The 22,476-nt window shown below is 40.2% G+C and overlaps 1 protein-coding gene across 1 annotated transcript in view; it reads right to left on the bottom strand.

Moving 5' to 3' along the window:
- The window catches only part of LOC129842111 (NACHT, LRR and PYD domains-containing protein 12-like), a 109,542-nt gene extending 88,735 nt beyond the window's left edge, over nt 1-20,807 (bottom strand). The window contains exons 1-2 of the mRNA XM_055910506.1: nt 20,668-20,807; nt 17,277-17,393 (exon numbers count right to left, since the gene is read on the bottom strand). Of these exons, the coding sequence (XP_055766481.1) occupies nt 17,277-17,393; nt 20,668-20,735 (185 nt within the window). The 5' untranslated portion in view covers nt 20,736-20,807. The remainder of the gene's footprint in view (nt 1-17,276; nt 17,394-20,667) is intronic.
- Nucleotides 20,808-22,476: the final 1,669 nt, after the last annotated feature.

Genomic DNA, 22,476 nt, shown 5'->3' with positions numbered 1-22,476 from the left:
AGAGAGAGCAGAGAGTGTGTGAGAGAGAGAGCACAGAGAGAGAGCAGAGCAGAGCACAGAGAGAGAGAGAGGGTGAGAGCGGAGAGAGAGAGCAGAGAGCAGGCTGAGAGAGCAGAGAGAGAGAAAGCAGAGAGCATAGAGAAGAGAGCAGAGAGTGTGAGAGAGAGAGAAGAGAGCAGAGAGAGAGAGCAGAGCAGAGAGAGCGGAGAGCAGAGAGAACAGAGAGCAGGCTGAGAAAGTAAAGAGAGAGTGAGAGAGCATAGAGAGAGCAGAGAGAGCAGAGAAAAGAGAGAACAGCAGAGCAGAGAGCATAGAGGGCAGAGGGAGAGAGAGAGCAGAGAACAGAGAGAGAGCAGAGAGCAAGCTGAGAGAGAAGAGAGAGCAGAGAGAGAGAAGAGAGTGAGATAAAGCAGAGAGAAGAGAGAGGGCAGAGAATAGAGAGAGCAGAGGGAGAGAGAGAAGAGAGAGCAGAGAGAGAGAGAAGAGAGAGGGCAGAGAGTGCAGAAAACAGAGAGAGAGGGAGAGCAGAGGGAGAGAGAGAGCAGAGAACAGAGAGACGAGAAAGCAGAGAGAGAAGAGAGAGCAGAGAGAGAGAGAGAGAGCAGAGGGCAGAGAGAGCAGAGATAGACAGCAGAGAGAGCAGAGGGAGAGAGAGATCGTAGAGAGCAGAGAGAGCAGAGGGAGAGAGAGAGAACAGAGAGGGCAGAGAGAGAGAGAGCAGAGAAAGAACAGAGAGAGAGCGAGAGAGAGCAGAGAGAGTGAACTCTGTTGCTATACCCTGCATCACATCACTCTGTTGTACAATTTGTTTAATTCAATTTCACATATTTAATTGTTTTTGTATTTCATTTCATATTTGTTTCATGTTTCAACCAGTCGCAGGTTAACGTCAACCTGACAGAGGAAACGTAACATCAATAACCAAACTGTTTTCACAATTAACATGCTTTTCTTGTTTCAAGTGTGTTTTATTATGAAAAGTACAATATATCCTTGTATACTTGTAATTTGTTATTCAACATAAAAGACATACAACAAATGATCACATTGGTATTTTAACATTGTTATTGTAAGTGTGTGTGAGAGTGTATCCAGTGTGTGTCCTGTGTGTCCATTATGTGTGTGTTTGTCCAGTGTGTGTGTGTGTCCACTGTGTTTGTGTGTGTGTGTGTGTGTGTTTGTTTGTCCAGTATGTGTGTGTGTTTGTTCAGTGTGTGTGTGTGTCTGTGTCCAGTGTGTGTCTGTGAGTACAGTGTGCGTCTGTGAGTCCAGTGTGTGTGTGTGTTTGTCCAGTGTGTTTGTGTTTGTCCAGTGTGTGTGTGTGTGTCCAGTGTGTGTATGGGTGTGTGTGTGTGTGTTTTTGTCCAGTGTGTGTGTGTACAGTGTGTGTCTGTCCAGTCTGTGTGTATCCAGCGTGTATGTGTCCAGTGAGTGTGTGTGTCCAGTCTGTGTATGTGTGTTTCCAGTCTGTGTATGTGTGTTTCCAGTCTGTGTGTGTGTGTCCAGTCTGTGTGTGTGTGTCCAGTCTCTGTGTGTGTGTCCAGTCTCTGTGTGTGTGTCCAGCATGTGTGTGTCCAGCATGTGTGTGTCCAGTCTGTGTGTGTGTTTGTGTGTCTGTGTGTCTGTGTGTGTGTGTCAGATTATTATTGACACATCACTCCAAACCCTAAACCCTGGATAGAGGGGCTCAGTGAATGTGGAGGTGAATGTGATCAGGTGGGTCAGTGTGTCAGAGGAGGCTCTATAGAAGGACAGAGTGCCGGCTGGCCAGTCCAGATACACTCCTACTCTGTGGGGGCTGGAGGAGGGGACGTCTATGGTAGTGAGATTATTATTGTGCCAGGCAGTGTAACTGTTGTTAGAGCAGGTCAGACTCCAGGACTTGTCATTGTATCCAAGCCAACAGTCATCACCCCCTCCTCTTCTGCTGATTCCTTTATATGTCACTCCTATAACAGCCTCTCCCCCACTCCTCTCTACCTCCCAGTAACAGCGCCCAGTCAGAGCCTCTCTACACAGCACCTGTCTACAGTCCTCAAATCTCTCTGGGTGATCAGGATACGGCTGCTTCTCTCTCCTACATGTCACCTTTCTGTTCTCCTCAGACAGAGAGAGGCGTCTGTTTACTGTGTTTAGGTCCAGTGTGAGATCACAGACATCTGATGGATGAAACCAGACACAATATTAGAAATCATCATCATTCACATTAGAATGTTAACTCACTTTTCACTAATTCATTTAATGTAGATGTTTCTAGGTATCAAAAGGACAAGTTAAGGTAACTTGAGACTTGTTGAATGATCATATGTTATACTGTATGGTAATATAAAACACACTTATTCACATTAATTATACACACACACACACACACACACACACACACACACACACACACACACACACACACACACACACACACACACACACACACACACACACACACACACACACACACACACACACACACACACACACACACACACACACACACACACACACATTGTCAAAGCAACTCTTTGTAAACGTTGGTGTCCCTGATTTCTGCTTCTGTAGAACTACAGCTGATATTTAATATGACCAAGTCAGTAATGATGATGGTCTTTGACTTTGACTTAACTTGAATTAAGACTTTTTCTTAGTCATATTCTTCACAGCAGTCAACACTCACATTTTCTAAGCCCAGGTTTCATTCTGTTCTCTCCACCATGTTCCACACTGTAGAGGTAAGCAGAAGAACAGACAGTCATTGAGGGATACACCTGAACTCACACACACACACACACACACACAGTCAGGATATCACTTTGTCCAAGTGGTGGTCAGAATGTTTGTCTTGACCAGCCTGATAAGTCAAACATGTCTGATATGAACATTGACATAAACCCTCTACATACTTGAGTTTCTCCAGTCTGCAGTGTGGATCCTCCAGTCCAACAGAGAGCAGTCTGACTCCTGAGTCTCCTGGGTGATTGTAGCTCAGGTCCAGCTCTCTCAGGTGTGAGGTGTTTGACCACAGAGCTGAGACCAGAGAAGCACAGCCTTCCTCTGTGACTAGACAGCCTGACAGCCTGCAAAGAGTCAAATCATATTAAAATCACACTGTTGTTCTTTGTAGGTGAAAATAGTGGCAGTATATTTTTTCAAAATGTTGAGATATATCAGTGTCCTGAAACCTGCCATATCTATTCATAAAGTAATGTATCATTATTAGAATTGACAAATTATCAAAATATTGCTTGTAGAGAGAAGCATGTATAGTACAAATATTTGAGTAGACTGACCAGACCAGTTTAAAAAGCAGTATCAGTCAGAAGACAGACAGTGAGGTATCATATTTAGATTGTATTGAGTAAACAGTCCACACCATATCTATAATGACAGTGAGGTATCAGATTTAGATTGTATTGAGTAAACAGTCCACACCATATCTATAATGACAGTGAGGTATCATATTTAGACTGTATTGAGTATACAGTCCACACCATATCTATAATGACAGTGAGGTATCATATTTAGACTGTATTGAGTATACAGTCCACACAATATCTATACATGTTAAATGTGACTCTGTACTCCAGCATTTGGCTACAACAAAACATACAAACCATCTCACCATTAACCTCAAATAAAAGGTGACATTCTGTACTGTCACCTAATATGAAACATTCTAACTAAAATCCAAAATGCTGGAGCAGAGCACCAAATGTAAAACTGTAAGCTTCACTGTCCAAACACATATGGTGTGGACAATGTGTGTCTGGTAAACACATGTGGATCTGGTGAACAGTTATCACTTGTTGACCAACTACAGGAATACTGACCTCAGAGTCTCCAGTTTACAGTGGGGATTCCCCAGTCCAGCAGAGAGCAGCTTCACTCCTGAATCCTTCAGGTCATTGTTACTCAGGTCCAGCTCTCTCAGGTGTGAGGGGTTTGACCTCAGAGCTGAGACCAGAGAAGCACAGCCTTCCTCTGTGACTCCACAGCCTGACAGCCTGACAAAGAGATCATCATGACTTCATAAACACACTGTTAATTTAACACCAGTAGTGTAGAAGGACAATGGCAAATGCATTTGGTTTATTCTCTCAAACAACATATAGATTCATCTTCCATCTCATAGAAGTGTATGTTAATTTTGTTATACTAATGTGAAAATCAATGCACTGATTCAATATGTTATTCAATATAATGATCAATGAACCCTTTTGTAAGTGTGATTGATATGTGATAATGAACATAGAATATCCAGTTCATTAACTGTAACAACCCCAGCTTCCTGTGGTGAAACGACTGCTGTGCAAGGTATTGGGCAACAGCTTTTGTCCAGTGTGTGTGTGTGTGTGTGTGTGTGTGTGTGTGTGTGTGTCCAGCGTATGTGTGTGTGTCTATTGTGTGTGTCCAGTCTGTGTTTGAGAGGACACACACACTGGACACACAGTCAGCATATAACTTTGTCCAAGTGTTGGTCAGAATGTTTGTCTTAACTAGCCTGATAAGTCAAACATGTCTGATATGAACATTGACATAAACACTCTACATACTTGAGTTTCTCCAGTCTGCAGTGTGGATCCTCCAGTCCAGCAGAGAGCAGTCTAAATCCTGAGTCTCCTGGGTGATTGTAGCTCAGGTCCAGCTCTCTCAGGTGTGAGGGGTTTGACTCCAGAGCTGAGACCAGAGAAGCACAGCCTTCCTCTGTGACTAGACAGCCTGACAGCCTGCAAAGAGTCAAATCATATTAAAATCACACTGATATTCTTTGGTGGTGAAAATAGTGGCAGTATATTTATTCAACATATTCAGATACATCAGTGTCCTGAAACCTGCCATATCTATTCATAAACGGATGTTTCATTATTAGAAATGACAAATGATCAAAGTGTTGCTTGGAGAGAGAAAAATGTATAGTACAAATATTTGAGTAGACTGACCAGACCAGTTTAAAAAGCAGTATCAGTCAAAAGACAGACAGTGAGGAATCAGATTTAGATTGTATTGAGTATACAGTCCACACCATATCTATTTTGACAGTGAAGCTAACATTTTAAATGTGTCTCTGTACTCCAACATTTTGGATTTCAGATCAAATGTTTCATATGACGTGACAGTATATAATGTCACCTTTTATTTGAGGATATTTTAATACAAATCTGTTTCACCATTTAGAAATGAAAGCACTTTATGTATCTAGTCCCCCTATTTGAAGAAGTCATAAGTATTCTGATCAATTTACTTATAGTGTATTAAAATAGCCAAAAGTGTAGTATTTGGTTCCAAACTCATTGGTTGCATTTGCAGTTTGTTTTGGTTGTGTTTTGGGTTGTGTTTTGCCCAATAGTAACTGAACTGTGGATGATGACTGGAGTAATGTTCTGTCTAAGGGAGTAGATAACACGTTTCTAAACAATACTAAATTAATCCTGATTATGCCTTGATCAATACAAATCATAAATAAATAATGAATAATAACACTAAGAGTTGGTTTAAACAGATCTGAATCAGGAAACTAAGAGTTGGTTTAAACAGATCTGAATCAGGAAACTAAGAGTTGGTTTTAACAGATCTGAATCAGGAAACTAAGAGTTGGTTTGAACAGATCTGTATCAGGAAACTAAGAGTTGGTTTAACCTCTAATTCCTCCCAAACCCGGATCCGGGAGCACCCCCATCAGTAAAAAAGCTGACTAGCATAGCCTAGCATAGCGTCACAAGTAAATACTAGCATCTAAATATCATTAAATCACAAGTCCAAGACACCAGATGAAAGATACACATCTTGTGAATCCAGCCATCATTTCTGATTTTTAAAATGTTTTACAGGGAAGACACAATATGTAAATCTATTAGCTAACCACGTTAGCAAAAGACACCACTTTTCTTACTCCACCATTTTTTTACTGCATCAGTAGCTATCACAAATTCGACCAAATAAAGATATAAATAGCCACTAACCAAGAAACAACTTCATCAGATGACAGTCTGATAACATATTTATTGTATAGCATATGTTTTGTTAGAAAAATGTGCATATTTCAGGTATAAATCATAGTTTACCATTGCAGCCACCATCACAACTCTCACCAAAGCGACTAGAATAACTACAGAGACCATCGTGTATTACCTAATTACTCATCATAAAACATTTCTTAAAAATACACAGCATACAGCAAATGAAAGACACAGATCTTGTGAATCCAGCCAATATTTCAGATTTTCTAAGTGTTTTACAGCGAAAACACAATATAGCGTTATATTAGCTTACCACAATAGCAAACATCACAACAGCATTGATTCAAGCCAAAAATAGCGATAACGTATAAACCACCAAAATATATTAATTTTTTCACTAACCTTCTCAGAATTCTTCAGATGACAGTCCTATAACATCATATTACACAATGCATATAGAGTTTGTTCGAAAATGTGCATATTTAGCGGCACAAATCATGGTTATACAATGTGATTAGTGGCCAAAACTTCAAGCAATCTGTCCGGCGCCATCTTGGAGAGGCACCTATTCTAATCGAAAACTATTCATAAACTTGACTAAAAAATACAAGTTGGACAGCAAATGAAAGACAAATTAGTTCTTAATGCAATCGCTGTGTTACATTTTTAAAATTAACGTTACTTCAGCATACAGCGTGCGCTAAAGCGAGACCGCACCGAAATTCATGGCGGAATTATTATTTGACATTTGTCAACATAAATACGAATTAACAACATAAAGATTGCTTACTATTTGCCGAGCTTCCATCAGAATCTTGGGCAAGGTGTCCTTTCTCCAGAACAATCGTCTTTTGGTTGAAAGATGTCCTCTTCTCATGTGGAAATAGCAGCTAATGATAGCCAACCACTGGAGAGGTGTCCAACTCGTGAAAGCGCATCACAAAGAAATCCAGGAAAATCGCAATAAACTGATATAAACTGCTATAAGTCGGTTTAAATTAACTACCTTATGATGTCTTTAACAACTATAACGAATAAAAACATGACCGGAGATATAGAACTACTAAAACGAAAGCTTTGCAGGAAGCCATTGTGATGTCCCTGCTGCGCCAGGCGCCCCGTTGAAAAGAACGGTACTTCCGTTCCACGGTCTTATATAGGGCCCCAGATTGCGCAATCCACTCCATTCAAATTCTCCCCGCTTACTGACATCTAGACTGACATAAGGCGTATGCAGTGCATGTAGCCCGATGGCTTACATGGGGACTTATAAACTGACCTCAGAACAGGGACCTCGATTTCTGAAATCTCACTCCCTGACAGGAAATGTGCTGCAGAATGAGTTCTGTTTCACTCAGAGAAATAATTCAAACGGTTTTAGAAACTAGAGTGTTTTCTATCCAATAGTAATAATAATATGCATATTGTACGAGCAAGAATTGAATACGAGGCAGTTTAATTTGGGAACGAATTTTTACAAAGTCGAAATGGCGCCCCCCTAGTGTCAAGAGGTTTAAACAGATCTGAATCAGGAAACTAAGAGGTGGTTTAAACAGATCTGAATCAGGAAACTAAGAGTTGGTTAGAACAGATCTGAATCAGGAAACTAAGAGGTGGTTTAAACAGATCTGAATCAGGAAACTAAGAGTTGGTTTAAACAGATCTGAATCAGGAAACTAAGAGTTGGTTTAGACAGATCTGAATCAGGAAACTAAGAGTTGGTTTAAACAGATCGGAATCAGGAACCTAAGATTTGGTTTGAACAGATCTGAATCAGGACACTAAGAGTTGGTTTAAACTTATCTGAATCAGGAAACTAAGAGATGGTTTAACCTCTTTGGGATATGGGGGCGCTGTTTTCACTTTGTAAAGAATCGTTCCCAAATTAAACTGCCTCGTACTCAATTCTTGCTCGTACAATATGCATATTATTATTACTAATGGATAGGAAACACTCTCAAGTTTCTAAAACCGTTTGAATTATATCTGTGAGTAAAACAGAACTCATTTTGCAGCAAACTTCCTGTCAGAAAGTGAAAAATCTGAAATTGAGGCTCTGTTCCAGGGCCTCCCTATTCATTTGCTTGAAATCTATGACTATACATGCACTTCATACGCCTTCCACTAGATGGCAATAGGCAGTGAGAGATGGAATGGGGTGTCTAGCTTTATCTGAGGTCAAAAGAGAGCTCTTGGAATGACATGACCCCAATTTCCTTTGTTCAGGAAGGGGCGGGAAGGAACTCTGGATTGCCTTCTGAAAAGCTTTCGTTATAGACGGCTAATATCTCCGGCTTTGATTTTATTTGATAAATGTGATAATATCATCGTAAAGTATGTTTTTTCAATATAGTTTTATCAGATTATTGAAAGTTTATCGGGAGTTTTGGCGTGTTCCGTTCTCTGCGTTTGGTGACGATGGACAGCTTCGCGCCACTTGGCTAGCTTTGGTTGCTAATTCGACAGACGAAGAGGACATTCTAAATCCAAACAACGATTATTCTGGACAAAGGACCCCTTGTACAAGATTCTGATGGAAGCTCAGCAAAAGTAGGACCCATTTATGATGTTATTTCGTATTTCTGTCGAAAATGTTTAGTATTATTTTCGGCCCTGATTTTGGGCGCTATCTCGCTATAACGTAAGCTGTATGTCGTACTAAAGTTATTTTTAGAATTCTAACACGGCGATTGCATTAAGAACTAGTTTATCTATCATTTGCTGTACAACATGTATTCTTTAGTAAAGTTTATGATGAGTTATTTGGTCAGAATATGTGAGTGTCAGAAAAATATCCGGACGTTGTGGGAAAAAGATGCTACGTTATCACAATGTATAACCACTGATTTCAGCTCTAAATATGCACATTTTCTAACAAAACATAAGTGTATGTATAACCTGATGTTATAGGACTGTCATCTGATGAAGCTTGTCAAGGTTAGCGAAAAATTATATATCTTTTGCTGTTTTTTTACGATCGCTAACTTTTGCTGCTGATAAATGGGTTGTGTTTTTGGCTATTGTGGTAAGCTAATATAATGCTATAATGTGTTTTCGCTGTAAAACACTTAAAAAATCTGAAACATTGGCTGGATTCACAAGATGTTTGTCTTTCATTTGCTGTACACCATGTATTTTTCATAAATGTTTTATGATGAGTATTTAGGTATTTCACGTTGGTCTCTGTAATTACTCTGGCTGCTTCGGTGCTATTTGTGATGGTAGCTGCAATGTAAAACTATGATTTATACTTGAAATATGCAATTTTTTTGAACAAAACATAGATTTATTGTATAACATGTTATAAGACTGTCATCTGATGAAGTTGTTTCTTGGTTAGTGACTAATTCTATCTCTATTTGGTCGGTTTTGTGCAAGCTACCTGTGCTGTGAAAGAAATGTCTGTGCTTTTTTGTGTTTGGTGGTGAGCTAACATAAAAATACGTGGTGTTTTCGCTGTAAAACATTTAACAAATCAGACATGTTGGCTGGATTCACAAGATGTTTATCTTTCATTTGCTGTATTGGACTTGTTAATTAACTTCTTGCCACTAGGGGGGTGCTATTTCGACATAGCACAAATGTGTATCCAATGTAAACGGTCTCCTACTCAATTCTTGCTCGTACAATATGCATAGTATTCTTACTATTGGATAGAAAACTCTCTTTAGTTTCTAAAACCGTTGGAATTATGTCTGTAAGTGAAACAGAACTCGACTTAGAGCACTTTTCCTATGTCTGTGTGAGAATGGGAAATTTTATCATCTGCTTTGAGACCTGTCTTTAACTTTGCCTGTCTTCTATTGGTTGAGATGCACTGCATACGCCTTCCCCTGGCTGTTAGCGAATAGGGAGAGTTGAAATGACGTTCCTACGTATTTCCCAAAGTTTTTAAATTGATTGGAACCGAGGTGTCCGACCTTTCGGGACTTCGCGCTGACGCAAAGAGGGTCTTGGCATGTCTTTTTAGAACGTCTGGTTTTAGCTCCTAGAAGTATCCGGCTCTGTTTTTATTCGCTATAGGCTTTAAAGACATCATAATCTTGTTATTTTGAACCGAATTATACCAGTTTAGGTCAGTATATTGCGATTTTCAGGTATTTATTTCCATGGCGCTGTAGAAACGTGGGTGTCTCTCTCTCGAATGCCATTCTGTACTGCTAATTGCAACGTCGAGGGAAACATTCTCCAACCCAGCAACGATTATTTTGGCCAACGGACACCTTTCACAAGATTCTGATGGGAGTTCAGCTAATAGTAGGTTATGCTGATAAAACGTTGTTCTGTTGAAAAAGAAAAATGTATTAGACGCCATTATTTTCCATGTAGCGTTGCGCTATCGCACCCTGTATTGTACCCAGTATTGCGCAGTAAGGTTAATTTAAAAAATGTAATTCAGCGATTGCATTAAGAACTAATTTCTCTTTCAAATGCTGTCCAACCTGTATTTTTTTAGTCAAGTTTATGAATAGTTTTCGATAAGATTAGGTGCCTTTCCAAAATGGCGCCGGACAGATTGCTTGATTTTTTGCCCACTAAACACGTTGTGTAACCACGAATTGTGCGGCTAAATATGCACATTTTCGAACAAACTATATGCATTGTGTAATATGATGTTACAGGACTGTCATCTGAAGAATTCTGAGAAGGTTAGTGAAAAAATGAATAGCGTTTGGTGGTTTATAACGTTATTGCTATTTTTGGCATGAATCAATGCTACTGTGTGACTGACTTGTAGTAAGCTAAGATAACGCTATATTGTGTTTTCGCTGTAAAACACTTAGAAAATCTGACATATTGGCTATATTCACATGATCTGTGTCTTTCATCTGCTGTACGCTGTGTATTTTTAAGAAATGTTTTATGATGAGTAATTAGCTAATACACGATGGTCTCTGTAGTTATTCTAGTCATTTTAGTGATAGTTGTAATGGGGGCTGCAATTGTAAACTATGATTTATACCTGAAATATGCACATTTTTCTAACAAAACCTATGCTATACAATAAATATGTTATCAGACTGTCATCTGATGAGAATTGTTTCTTGGTTAGTGGCTATTTATATCTTTATTTGGTCGAATTTGTGATAGCTACTGATGCAGTAAAAAAAATGGTGGATTAAAAAAAGTGGTGTCTTTTGCTAACGTGGTTAGCTAATAGATTTACATATTGTGTCTTCCCTGTAAAACATTTAAAAAATCAGAGATGATGGCTTGAATCACAAGATCTGTATCTTTCATTTGATGTCTTGGACTTGATATTTCATGAACATTTTATTTTATGATATCCCTGTAACTTTAGGCTAGGCTATGCTAGTCAGCTTTTGTGATGGGGGGGATCCCGGATCCGGGTTTGTGACTCGTGAAAGTTAAATATTTCAAAAAAATATTTTTTGAATTTCGCACGCTGCCTTTTCAGTGGAATGTGTGGGGGGGGGTCTAGCGGAACCCCAGGGCTGTAAAGGTTAAACAGATCTGAATCAGGACACTAAGAGTTTATTTAGCTTTTTGGCCATCAAGGGAAACTCTATGTCTGGCGCAAACCCAACACCTCTCATCACCCCGAGAACACCATCCCCACAGTGAAGCATGGTGGTGGCAGCATCATGCTGTGGGGATGTTTTTCATCGGCAGGGACTGGGAAACTGGTTAGAATTGAAGGAATGATGGATGGCGCTAAATACAGGGAAATTATGGAGGGAAACCTGTTTCAGTCTTCCAGAGATTTTGAGACTGCTAAAGCAACACCCGAGTGGTTTAAGGGGAAAAATGTAAATATCTTGGAATGGTCAAGTCAAAGCATAGACCTCAATCCAATTGAGAATCTGTGGAATGACTTACAGATTGCGGTACACCAGCGGAACCCATCCAACTTGAAGGAGCTGGAGCAGTTTTGCCTTGAAGAATGGTCAAACATCCCAGTGGCTAGATGTGCCAAGCTTATAGAGACAAACCCCAAGAGACATGCAGCTGTAATTGCTGCAAAAGGTGGTTCTACAAAGTATTGACTTTGGGGGGGGTGAATAGTTATGCACACTCAAGGTCTTTTCTTTTTTATTTATTGGTTGTTTAAGAATAACAAATATTTAGCATCTTCAAAGTGGTAGGCATGTTGTGTAAATCAACTGATACAAACCCCCAAAACATCTATTTTAATTACAGGTTTTTAGGCAACAATGTAGGAAAAATGCCAAGGGGGGGTGAAAACTTTTGCAAGCCACTGTACATACATAAATGTGTATGTGAAAGGTGACATTCTGTACTCTCATCTAATACGAAACATTCTATCTCAAATCCAAAATGCTGGAGCATAGCACCAAACACATATGGTGAGGACTATGTGTGCCTGGTAAACACATGTGGATCTGGTGAACAGTTACAGTGGGGCAAAAAAGTATTTAGTCAGCCACCAATTGTGCAAGTTCTCCCACTTAAAAAGATGAGAGAGGCCCTTAAATGTCATCATAGGTACACTTCAACTATGACAGACAAAATTAGAAAAAAAAATCCAGAAAATCACATTGTAGGATTTTTTATGAATTTATTTGCAAATTATGGTGGAAAATAAGTATTTGGTCACCTACAAACAAGCAAGATTTCTGGCTCTCACAGACCTGTAACTTCTTCTTTAAGAGGCTCCTTTGTCCTCCACTCGTTGCCTGTATTAATGGCACCTGTTTGAACTTGTTATCAGTATAAAAGACACCTGTCCACAACCTCAAACAGTCACACTCCAAACTCCACTATGGCCAAGACCAAAGAGCTGTCAAAGGACACCAGAAACAAAATTGTAGACCTGCACCAGGCTGGGAAGACTGAATCTGCAATAGGTAAGCAGCTTGGTTTGAAGAAATCAACTGTGGGAGCAATTATTAGGAAATGGAAGACATACAAGACCACTGAAAATCTCCCTCGATCTGGGGCTCCACGCAAGATTTCACCCCGTGTGGTCAAAATGATCACAAGAACGGTGAGCAAAAATCCCAGAACCACACGGGGGGACCTAGTGAATGACCTGCAGAGAGCTGGGACCAAAGTAACAAAGCCTACCATCAGTAACACACTACGCCGCCAGGGACTCAAATCCTGCAGTGCCAGACGTGTCCCCCTGCTTAAGCCAGTACATGTCCAGGCCCGTCTGAAGTTTGCTAGAGAGCATTTGGATGATCCAGAAGAAGATTGGGAGAATGTCATATGGTCAGATGAAACCAAAATAGAACTTTTTGGTAAAAACTCAACTCGCTGTGTTTGGAGGACAAAGAATGCTGAGTTGCATCCAAAGAACACCATACCTACTGTGAAGCATGGGGGTGGAAACATCATGCTTTGGGGCTGTTTTTCTGCAAGGGGACCAGGACGACTGATCCGTGTAAAGGACAGAATGAATGGGGCCATGTATCGTGAGATTTTGAGTGAAAACCTCCTTCCATCAGCAAGGGCATTGAAGATGAAACGTGGCTGGGTCTTTCAGCATGACAATGATCCCAAACACACCGCCGGGCAACGAAGGAGTGGCTTCGTAAGAAGCATTTCAAGGTCCTGGAGTGGCCTAGCCAGTCTCCAGATCTCAACCCCATAGAAAATCTTTGGAGGGAGTTGAAAGTCCGTGTTGCCCAGCAACAGCCCCAAAACATCACTGCTCTAGAGGAGATCTGCATGGAGGAATGGGCCAAAATACCAGCAACAGTGTGTGAAAACCTTGTGAAGACTTACAGAAAACGTTTGACCTCTGTCATTGCCAACAAAGGGTATATAACAAAGTATTGAGATAAACTTTTGTTATTGACCAAATACTTATTTTCCACCATCATTTGCAAATAAATTCATTAAAAATCCTACAATGTGATTTTCAGGATTTTTTTTTCTCATTTTGTCTGTCATAGTTCAAGTGTACATATGATGAAAATTACAGGCCTCTCTCATCTTTTTAAGTGGTAGAACTTGCACAATTGGTGGCTGACTAAATGCTTTTTTGCCCCACTGTATCACTTGTTGACCAACTACAGGAATACTGACCTCAGAGTCTCCAGTTTACAGTGGGGATTCCCCAGTCCAGCAGAGAGCAGCTTCACTCCTGAATCCTTCAGGTCATTGTTACTCAGATCCAGCTCTCTCAGGTGTGAGGGGTTTGACTCCAGAGCTGAGACCAGAGAAGCACAGCCTTTCTCTGTGACTCCACAGCCTGACAGCCTGCAAAGAGATCATCATGACTTCACAAACACACTGTTCATTTAACACCAGTAGTGTAGAAGGACAATGGCAGATGCATTTAGTTAATTTTCCAAAACAACATATAGATTCATCTTCCGTATCCTAGAACTGTATGGTCATATTGCTATACTAACTTGAAAATCAATGCATTTATTCAATTTGTTTTCAATATTATATTATATACATATTATAATACATATTTTCCTCAACATAATATTTCTTCCTCATGATTAGTTCTTATATGTCATTTGATGTACTCACAGAGCAGCTCTGGAGTCTTTGACCACTGGCAGCAGCCTCAGAAGACCTTCCTCTGATCTGGAGTATTTCTTCAGGTCAAACACATCCAGCTCCTTTTCTGAAGTCAGCAACACAAAGACCAGAGCTGACCACTGTGCAGGTGACAGGTTGGGTTTTGAGAGACTTCCTGATCTCAGGTAGCTTTGGATCTCCTCCACTAGAGAATGGTCATTCAGTTCATTCAGACAATGGAACAGATTGATGCTCCTCTCTGGAGAGGGATTCTCCCCGATCTTCTTCTTGATGTACTTGACTGTTTCTTCATGGCTCTGTGAGCTGCTTCTTGTCTTTGTCATTAGACCTCGTAAGTGCTTCTGATTGGACTCCAGTGAGAGGCCCAGAAGGAAGCGGAGGAACAGGTCCAGGTTTCCCGTCTCACTTTGTAAGGATTTATCCACAGCACTCTTGTAGAAAGTAACTTCAGGCTCGTCGTTTGTTTGCAGTTTGTCCATTAGATTCTCATTGTTGTTGATGAATGAGAGGAACACATATACAGCAGCCAGAAACTCCTGAATGCTCAGATGCACAAAGCAGTACACCTTCTTCTGGTACAGCCCACATTCCTCTTTAAAGAGCTGTGTGCACAATCCTGAGTACACTGAGGCTTCATTGACATCAATACCAGCCTCTTTCAGGTCTTCTTCATAGAAAATCAGATTGCCCTTCACAAGCTGTTGAAAAGCCAGTTTTCCCAGTGACAGAATGCTCTCTTTATTCCAGTGTGGACCTGTCTCTTCATTCCCAAGATACTTTTCATTCTTCTGTTTGGTATGAAACACCACAAGGTGTGTGTACATCTCAGTCAGAGTCTTGGGAATCTCTTCTTTCTTATGTTTCAACATGTGTTCAAGGACTGTTGCAGAAATCCAACAGAAGACTGGAATGTGGCACATGATGTGGAGGCTCCTTGATTTCTTTATGTGTGAGATGATTCTGCTGGCCAGGTCCTCATCACTGAATCTCTTCCTGAAGTACTCCTCCTTCTGTGGGTCATTGAACCCTCGTACCTCTGTCACCTGGTCAACACACCCTGAAGGGATCTTATTGGCTGCTGCAGGTCGGGTAGTTATCCAGAGGAGAGCAGAGGGAAGCAGATTTCCCCAGATGAGGTTTGTCAGCAGAACATCCACTGAGGTTGACTCTGTGACGTCCCAACAGATCTTGTTCTTCTGGAAGTCTAGGGGCAGTCGGCACTCATCCAGACCATCAAAGATGAACAGAACTTTGTACTTGTCGTAGTTTGAGATTCTTGATTGTTTGGTTTCCATTGAGAAGTGATTAAGAAGTTCAATGAAAGTGTGTTTGTCCCCTTTCATCAAATTCAGCTCCCGGAAAGGGAATGAAAATACAAATTGGACATCCTGATTTGCTTTTCCTTCAGCCCAGTCCAGAATGAACTTCTGCACAGAGACTGTTTTTCCAATGCCAGCGACTCCCTTTGTCAGCACAGTTCTGATAGGTGTGTCTTGTCCAGTTAAGGGTTTGAAGATGTCGTTACATTTTATTGCAGTCTCTGGTCTTGCTTGTTTCCTGGTTGTTGTCTCAATCTGACTCAACTCATGTTCATTATTGACCTCTCCTGTTCCACCCTCTGTGATGTAGAGCTCTGTGTAGATCTTATTGAGAAGTGTTGGGTTTCCTTGTTTAGCGATCCCCTCAAATACACATTGAAACTTCTTCTTTAGATTAGATTTGAGTTCACGTTGGCAAATCACAGCAAGCTCATCTGAATGAAGAAATAACACAGAGGATATTAATATTACATCTGTTTTAATGCCTACAGTATTGTAGGACTGTTATAAAGTTTAAAATTATAGTCATTTCTCTTCTTAACTGACTGTATAAATGTGTAAATGTTTTCATAATGCATTACAGACTGGTGTGACTGATTACAATATTATTGTTGGTATTGTTGATGGTATTATTAATGTTGTCTCTCTCTCTAAATTAATCACCACAACACATCCCTGCTGCTACTTGATGAGGTCACTAGGTGTTGTGTTAAGGCTGCTACAATATCATTGAGTTACACAGCTACTTTAGCTGTACTTTAGTTACAGCTTTTAAATGTTATAAAACAGCATTCAACATGAGGCAGACAGCTCTTACTTTTCTCCAGTGTGTCTGCAAGCTCCTTCTGGTTCATTTTCCTCAGGACGTGCAGTGTGATCTTCAGAGCCCCCTCTCTGGCACTGCTCTCCTGCTTCTCATCTTCAGCGTTCACCACTTCCTTATCCTGCTTCTGACTCTCAAAGCCTTCTGGGAGTTCTGGACTAAGAATCCTCTTGAACATCTTCAGCTCGTTCTTCACAAATGTCATAATTTTCTCTTCAAGCAACTGAAATAAATCAAGTAAATAAGTTAAGCAAGAGACTAAATGCTTTCTCATCAACACATTAATGAATGATTGACAGATCAACTTTACTTGAGGTAAACAAAAACAAATGTACATAACAGGACCACATACACTGAATATGGAGGCCAGGTCTGTTTGATGACTCTGGGAAGACTGACCACTGAGCATCTCTGACTCTGATCTCTCATGTTGGTTTCTGTGGACAAAACGTGAGATTACATCTCCTCATCCAGGGAGCACACACACACACGCACACACACACACGCACACGCACACGCACACGCACACGCAGGGAGGGAATGTTGTGTTTGTTTAATATTGTTTTAGGACTATGAAAATGAACATAAGGATTAGCCTATGGATTATGAAAACAACAACAATAAATGGGAAAATGGGAGAGGAGAAATGACTAGAGACAGTGTTGTTTAACTCACTCACCATGACCCATGAGTTCTTCTTACCTTTGTTCAGTAGAAAAGTCTCCCTCTCTAAAGTTTAGAGGATCATCCATAGACCAGTCACTCTTCATGGACACACAGCTGGGTACAGGGGAGGCTGGTCTCTCCTGCTTGATTGGACTTCAACACAACAGAGACAAACATTACATTTCTCATCTACTCTGAGCTCAGATGGGAAACAGAAGAAGAGTTTCATTACAAAACGCTATATATAACTTTTAAGAAATGTTAGTAAATTAGCTTTAATTGTTTAAAGAAATTCTGAAAGAGATTGGTGTTTTTCCACTATCTAATCATGGCATTGGATTGTTCAATGACAGACATGTATTTGGTAAAAATCACTTCATGTTTCATTTCAGAGAGAAAAATAATCATGTTTTTTTCCTGCAAAATGCTATATATTTATATATTTGCCTCACTCTCAAATGTGACCGACCGTAGTAATGAGACTATAAGGAGAACCAGTACTGAGTCAATGTGCAGGTCTACCAGGTAGTTGAGGTAATAATGAGGCTATAAGGAGTACCAGTACTGAGTCAATGTGCAGGGGTACCAGGTAGTTGAGGTAATAATGAGACTATAAGGAGTACCAGTACTGAGTCAATGTGCAGGGTACCAGGTAGTTGAGGTAATAATGAGACTAGAAGGAATACCAGTACTGAGTCAATGTGCAGGGGTACCAGGTAGTTGAGGTAATAATGATACTATAAGGAGTACCAGTACTGAGTCAATGTGCAGGGTACCAGGTAGTTGAGGTATTAATGAGACTATAAGGAGTACCAGTACTGAGTCAATGTGCAGGGTACCAGGTAGTTGAGGTAATAATGAGACTAGAAGGAATACCAGTACTGAGTCAATGTGCAGGGGTACCAGGTAGTTGAGGTAATAATGATACTATAAGGAGTACCAGTACTGAGTCAATGTGCAGGGGTACCAGGTAGTTGAGGTATTAATGAGACTATAAGGAGTACCAGTACTGAGTCAATGTGCAGGGTACCAGGTAGTTGAGGTAATAATGAGACTATAAGGAGTACCAGTACTGAGTCAATGTGCAGAGGTACCAGGTAGTTGAGGTAATAATGAGACTATAAGGAGTACCAGTACTGAGTCAATGTGCAGGTGTACCAGGTAGTTGAGGTAATAATGAGACTATAAGGAGTACCAGTACTGAGTCAATGTGCAGGGTACCAGGTAGTTGAGGTAATAATGAGACTATAAGGAGTACCAGTACTGAGTCAATGTGCAGAGGTACCAGGTAGTTGAGGTAATAATGAGACTATAAGGAGTACCAGTACTGAGTCAATGTGCAGGGGTACCAGGTAGTTGAGGTAATAATGAGACTATAAGGAGTACCAGTACTGAGTCAATGTGCAGAGGTACCAGGTAGTTGAGGTAATAATGAGACTATAAGGAGTACCAGTACTGAGTCAATGTGCAGGTGTACCAGGTAGTTGAGGTAATAATGAGGCTATAAGGAGTACCAGTACTGAGTCAATGTGCAGGGTACCAGGTAGTTGAGGTAATAATGAGACTATAAGGATTACCAGTACTGAGTCAATGTGCAGGGGTACCAGGTAGTTGAGGTAATAATGAGACTATAAGGATTACCAGTACTGAGTCAATGTGCAGGGGTACCAGGTAGTTGAGGTAATAATGAGACTATAAGGAGTACCAGTACTGAGTCAATGTGCAGGGGTACCAGGTAGTTGAGGTAATAATGAGACTATAAGGAGTACCAGTACTGAGTCAATGTGCAGGGTACCAGGTAGTTGAGGTAATAATGAGGCTATAAGGAGTACCAGTACTGAGTCAATGTGCAGGGGTACCAGGTAGTTGAGGTAATAATGAAACTATAAGGAGTACCAGTACTGAGTCAATGTGCAGGGTACCAGGTAGTTGAGGTAATAATGAGACTATAAGGAGTACCAGTACTGAGTCAATGTGCAGGTGTACCAGGTAGTTGAGGTAATAATGAGACTATAAGGAGTACCAGTACTGAGTCAATGTGCAGGGTACCAGGTAGTTGAGGTAACAATGAGAGTATAAGGAGTACCAGTACTGAGTCAATGTGCAGGGGTACCAGGTAGTTGAAGTAATAATGAGGCTATAAGGAGTACCAGTACTGAGTCAATGTGCAGGGTACCAGGTAGTTGAGGTAATAATGAGGCTATAAGGAGTACCTGTACCGAGACAATGTGCAGGGGTACCAGGTAGTTGAGGTAATAATGAGACTATAAGGAGTACCAGTACTGAGTCAATGTGCAGGGGTACCAGGTAGTTGAGGTAATAATGAGACTATAAGGAGAACCAGTACTGAGTCAATGTGCAGGGGTACCAGGTAGTTGAGGTAATAATGAGACTATAAGGAGTACCAGTACTGAGTCAATGTGCAGGGGTACCAGGTAGTTGAGGTAATAATGAGACTATAAGGAGTACCAGTACTGAGTCAATGTGCAGGGGTACCAGGTAGTTGAGGTAATAATGAGACTATAAGGAGTACCAGTACTGAGTCAATGTGCAGGGTACCAGGTAGTTGAGGTAATAATGAGACTATAAGGAGTACCAGTACTGAGTCAATGTGCAGGGGTACCAGGTAGTTGAGGTAATAATGAGGCTTTAAGGAGTACCAGTACTGAGTCAATGTGCAGGGATACCAGGTAGTTGAGGTAATAATGAGACTATAATGAGTACCAGTACTGAGTCAATGTGCAGGGGTACCAGGTAGTTGAGGTAATAATGAGACTATAAGGAGTACCAGTACTGAGTCAATGTGCAGGGATACCAGGTAGTTGAGGTACTAATGAGACTATAATGAGTACCAGTACTGAGTCAATGTGCAGGGTACCAGGTAGTTGAGGTAATAATGATACTATAAGGAGTACCAGTACTGAGTCAATGTGCAGGGGTACCAGGTAGTTGAGGTAATAATGAGACTATAAGGAGTACCAGTACTGAGTCAATGTGCAGGGGTACCAGGTAGTTGAGGTAATAATGAGACTATAAGGAGTACCAGTACTGAGTCAATGTGCAGGGTACCAGGTAGTTGAGGTAATAATGAGACTATAAGGAGTACCAGTACTGAGTCAATGTGCAGGGGTACCAGGTAGTTGAGGTAATAATGAGAATATAATTGAGGTAATATGTACATAGGGGTAGAAGTGACTAGTCAATCAGGATAGAGAGTTTATCTCCTCATCCAGGGAGTGCACACACACACACTCGCAGGGAGGGAATGTTGTGTTTGTTTAAAATTGTTTTAGGACTATGAAAATGGACAAAAGGATAAGCCTATGGATTATGAAAACAACCAAAATTAATAGGAAAATGGGAGAGGAGAAATGACTAGAGACAGTGTTGTTTAACTCACTGACCATGACCCATGAGTTCTTCTTACCTTTGTTCAGTAGAAAAGTCTCCCTCTCTAAAGTATATAGGTTTATCCATAGACCAGTCACTCTTCATGGACACACAGCTGGGAACAGGGGAGGCTGGTCTCTCCTGCTTGATTGGGCTTCAACACAACAGAGACAAACATTACATCTCTCACAGACAGTGATTTGTTTAAAATCTATCACTTGATGGTTTCATTTCAGAGAGACATAAATCTTGTTTTTTTTGCAAAATGCTATATATCTGCCTCACTCTAAAATGTGACCGACCGGCTCAGTTTGGTAATTAACTAAATAAACTAAATATATGGTGTTTTTGGTTAATGTCAATTTAATTGTTTGTTATGCTATAAGTGGTTATTTTATAGTTGTAAGTGATAAAATTATCTAGAAGATTGTATATTTTGCAATTCTGAGTAATTACTACTTTAGTAAGGAATTATACATTATTCAATACTACTGCAGTTGCTACATAATTCCAATAGATGGCAGCATAAGACCACTAATGACATTTCAGAAGATTAGTTTAGTTTTCTCCCAGGACACACCACCACTCCCCCTCACAGGAAAACTCCTGTGTGCTTCTTTCTGTCCCTTTCCACACTGCTAACGCAAGAGGAAGGACTGAAAAAGCATTTAACAGATTACTGTGAAGTAATATAATGATGATTCATGTTTATTATTACCTGTTTTTATCTGAAAGCAAAGGTTATGTTGAGGTAAATTTACTAACCGGGAGGGTTGAATTATGTAATTTATTGGTGGGCTGGAAGACGCACTCTTGTCTTTTCTATTCCGAGGTTGTTTACTCGCAATATCAGATATTAAGATGTTTTTTATAATGAATGTTTACTGAGGTTGAGGCTCTGACTAGTGATTATTTACCCGGGGTTCAATACCTGCTATAATAACTGTATTTTTGCTCTCCCAAAAGCAACACAGCCCTAATACAAGATATATAGCTGACTAAAGTAATGTGTGACCATTTTAGAAAATCATGGGACATATAGTCTGTGGTTGCATGCTATTTTATGTCATATTGCTGCTTGTAGCCTATAACTGATGCTTCGTGGTCTTATGCTGCCATCTAGTGGAAACATTTAGCAATTAAAAGTTATTAATTCACAAACAGACATTGGTGATATAATAAAATAACAAAACAATAAAAGCTAAATGCTTAGACAGGTTTTGATTAACAAAATAATCTAAATGCTGTTTGGTGCTATAGTTCTATTTACTAACATAATGTTATTACCAAAACAGTTTCTAAAAGTGTTCTAGGCTGCCCTACCCGAGAATTAGGGTTAGGGGTTAAGGCTAAAATAGGTGATACGTAGGGTTAGAGTTTCTGTATAGCACTTTGTGACATCTGCTGATGTAAAAAGGGCTTTATAAATACATTTGATTGATTGTTACGTTCAGGGTTTTTAAGGTAAAAACAGTATGGGTTTATAGCTCTCTTGCTCCTCCCTGTGGCCTTCTGTGGGTACTACATAACTCATTCCAGACACCTGCTAGGCTCATAATCTGAGGTAGCAACTAGGTCAGATCTACAAATCAATTTGCTAGACCTGTCCTTTTGGTTTGTAACTCAGTGAACCTGTGCATCATTCGCTCAATTCGATCCCTACGAACGAAGATTTAGATGCATATCAATTTACCCAGCAGCCATTTAGAAACAGGATGTCGTAAAAAAATGTTTTATCTTCTTTTAAAAATGTATTCTGTCTGTTTAAATCGGCCACATCTTGAAAAAGAGGCCAGTAATAATAATTTAATAAAGATATACCCATCTAAAATCTATTAACTAAATC

The sequence above is a fragment of the Salvelinus fontinalis genome, unplaced genomic scaffold (assembly GCF_029448725.1).
Source record: "Salvelinus fontinalis isolate EN_2023a unplaced genomic scaffold, ASM2944872v1 scaffold_0013, whole genome shotgun sequence".
Lineage (NCBI taxonomy): Eukaryota > Metazoa > Chordata > Actinopteri > Salmoniformes > Salmonidae > Salvelinus > Salvelinus fontinalis.
Note: the sequence above shows the minus strand (reverse complement) of the source record. Positions and strands in the feature narration are given on the sequence as shown.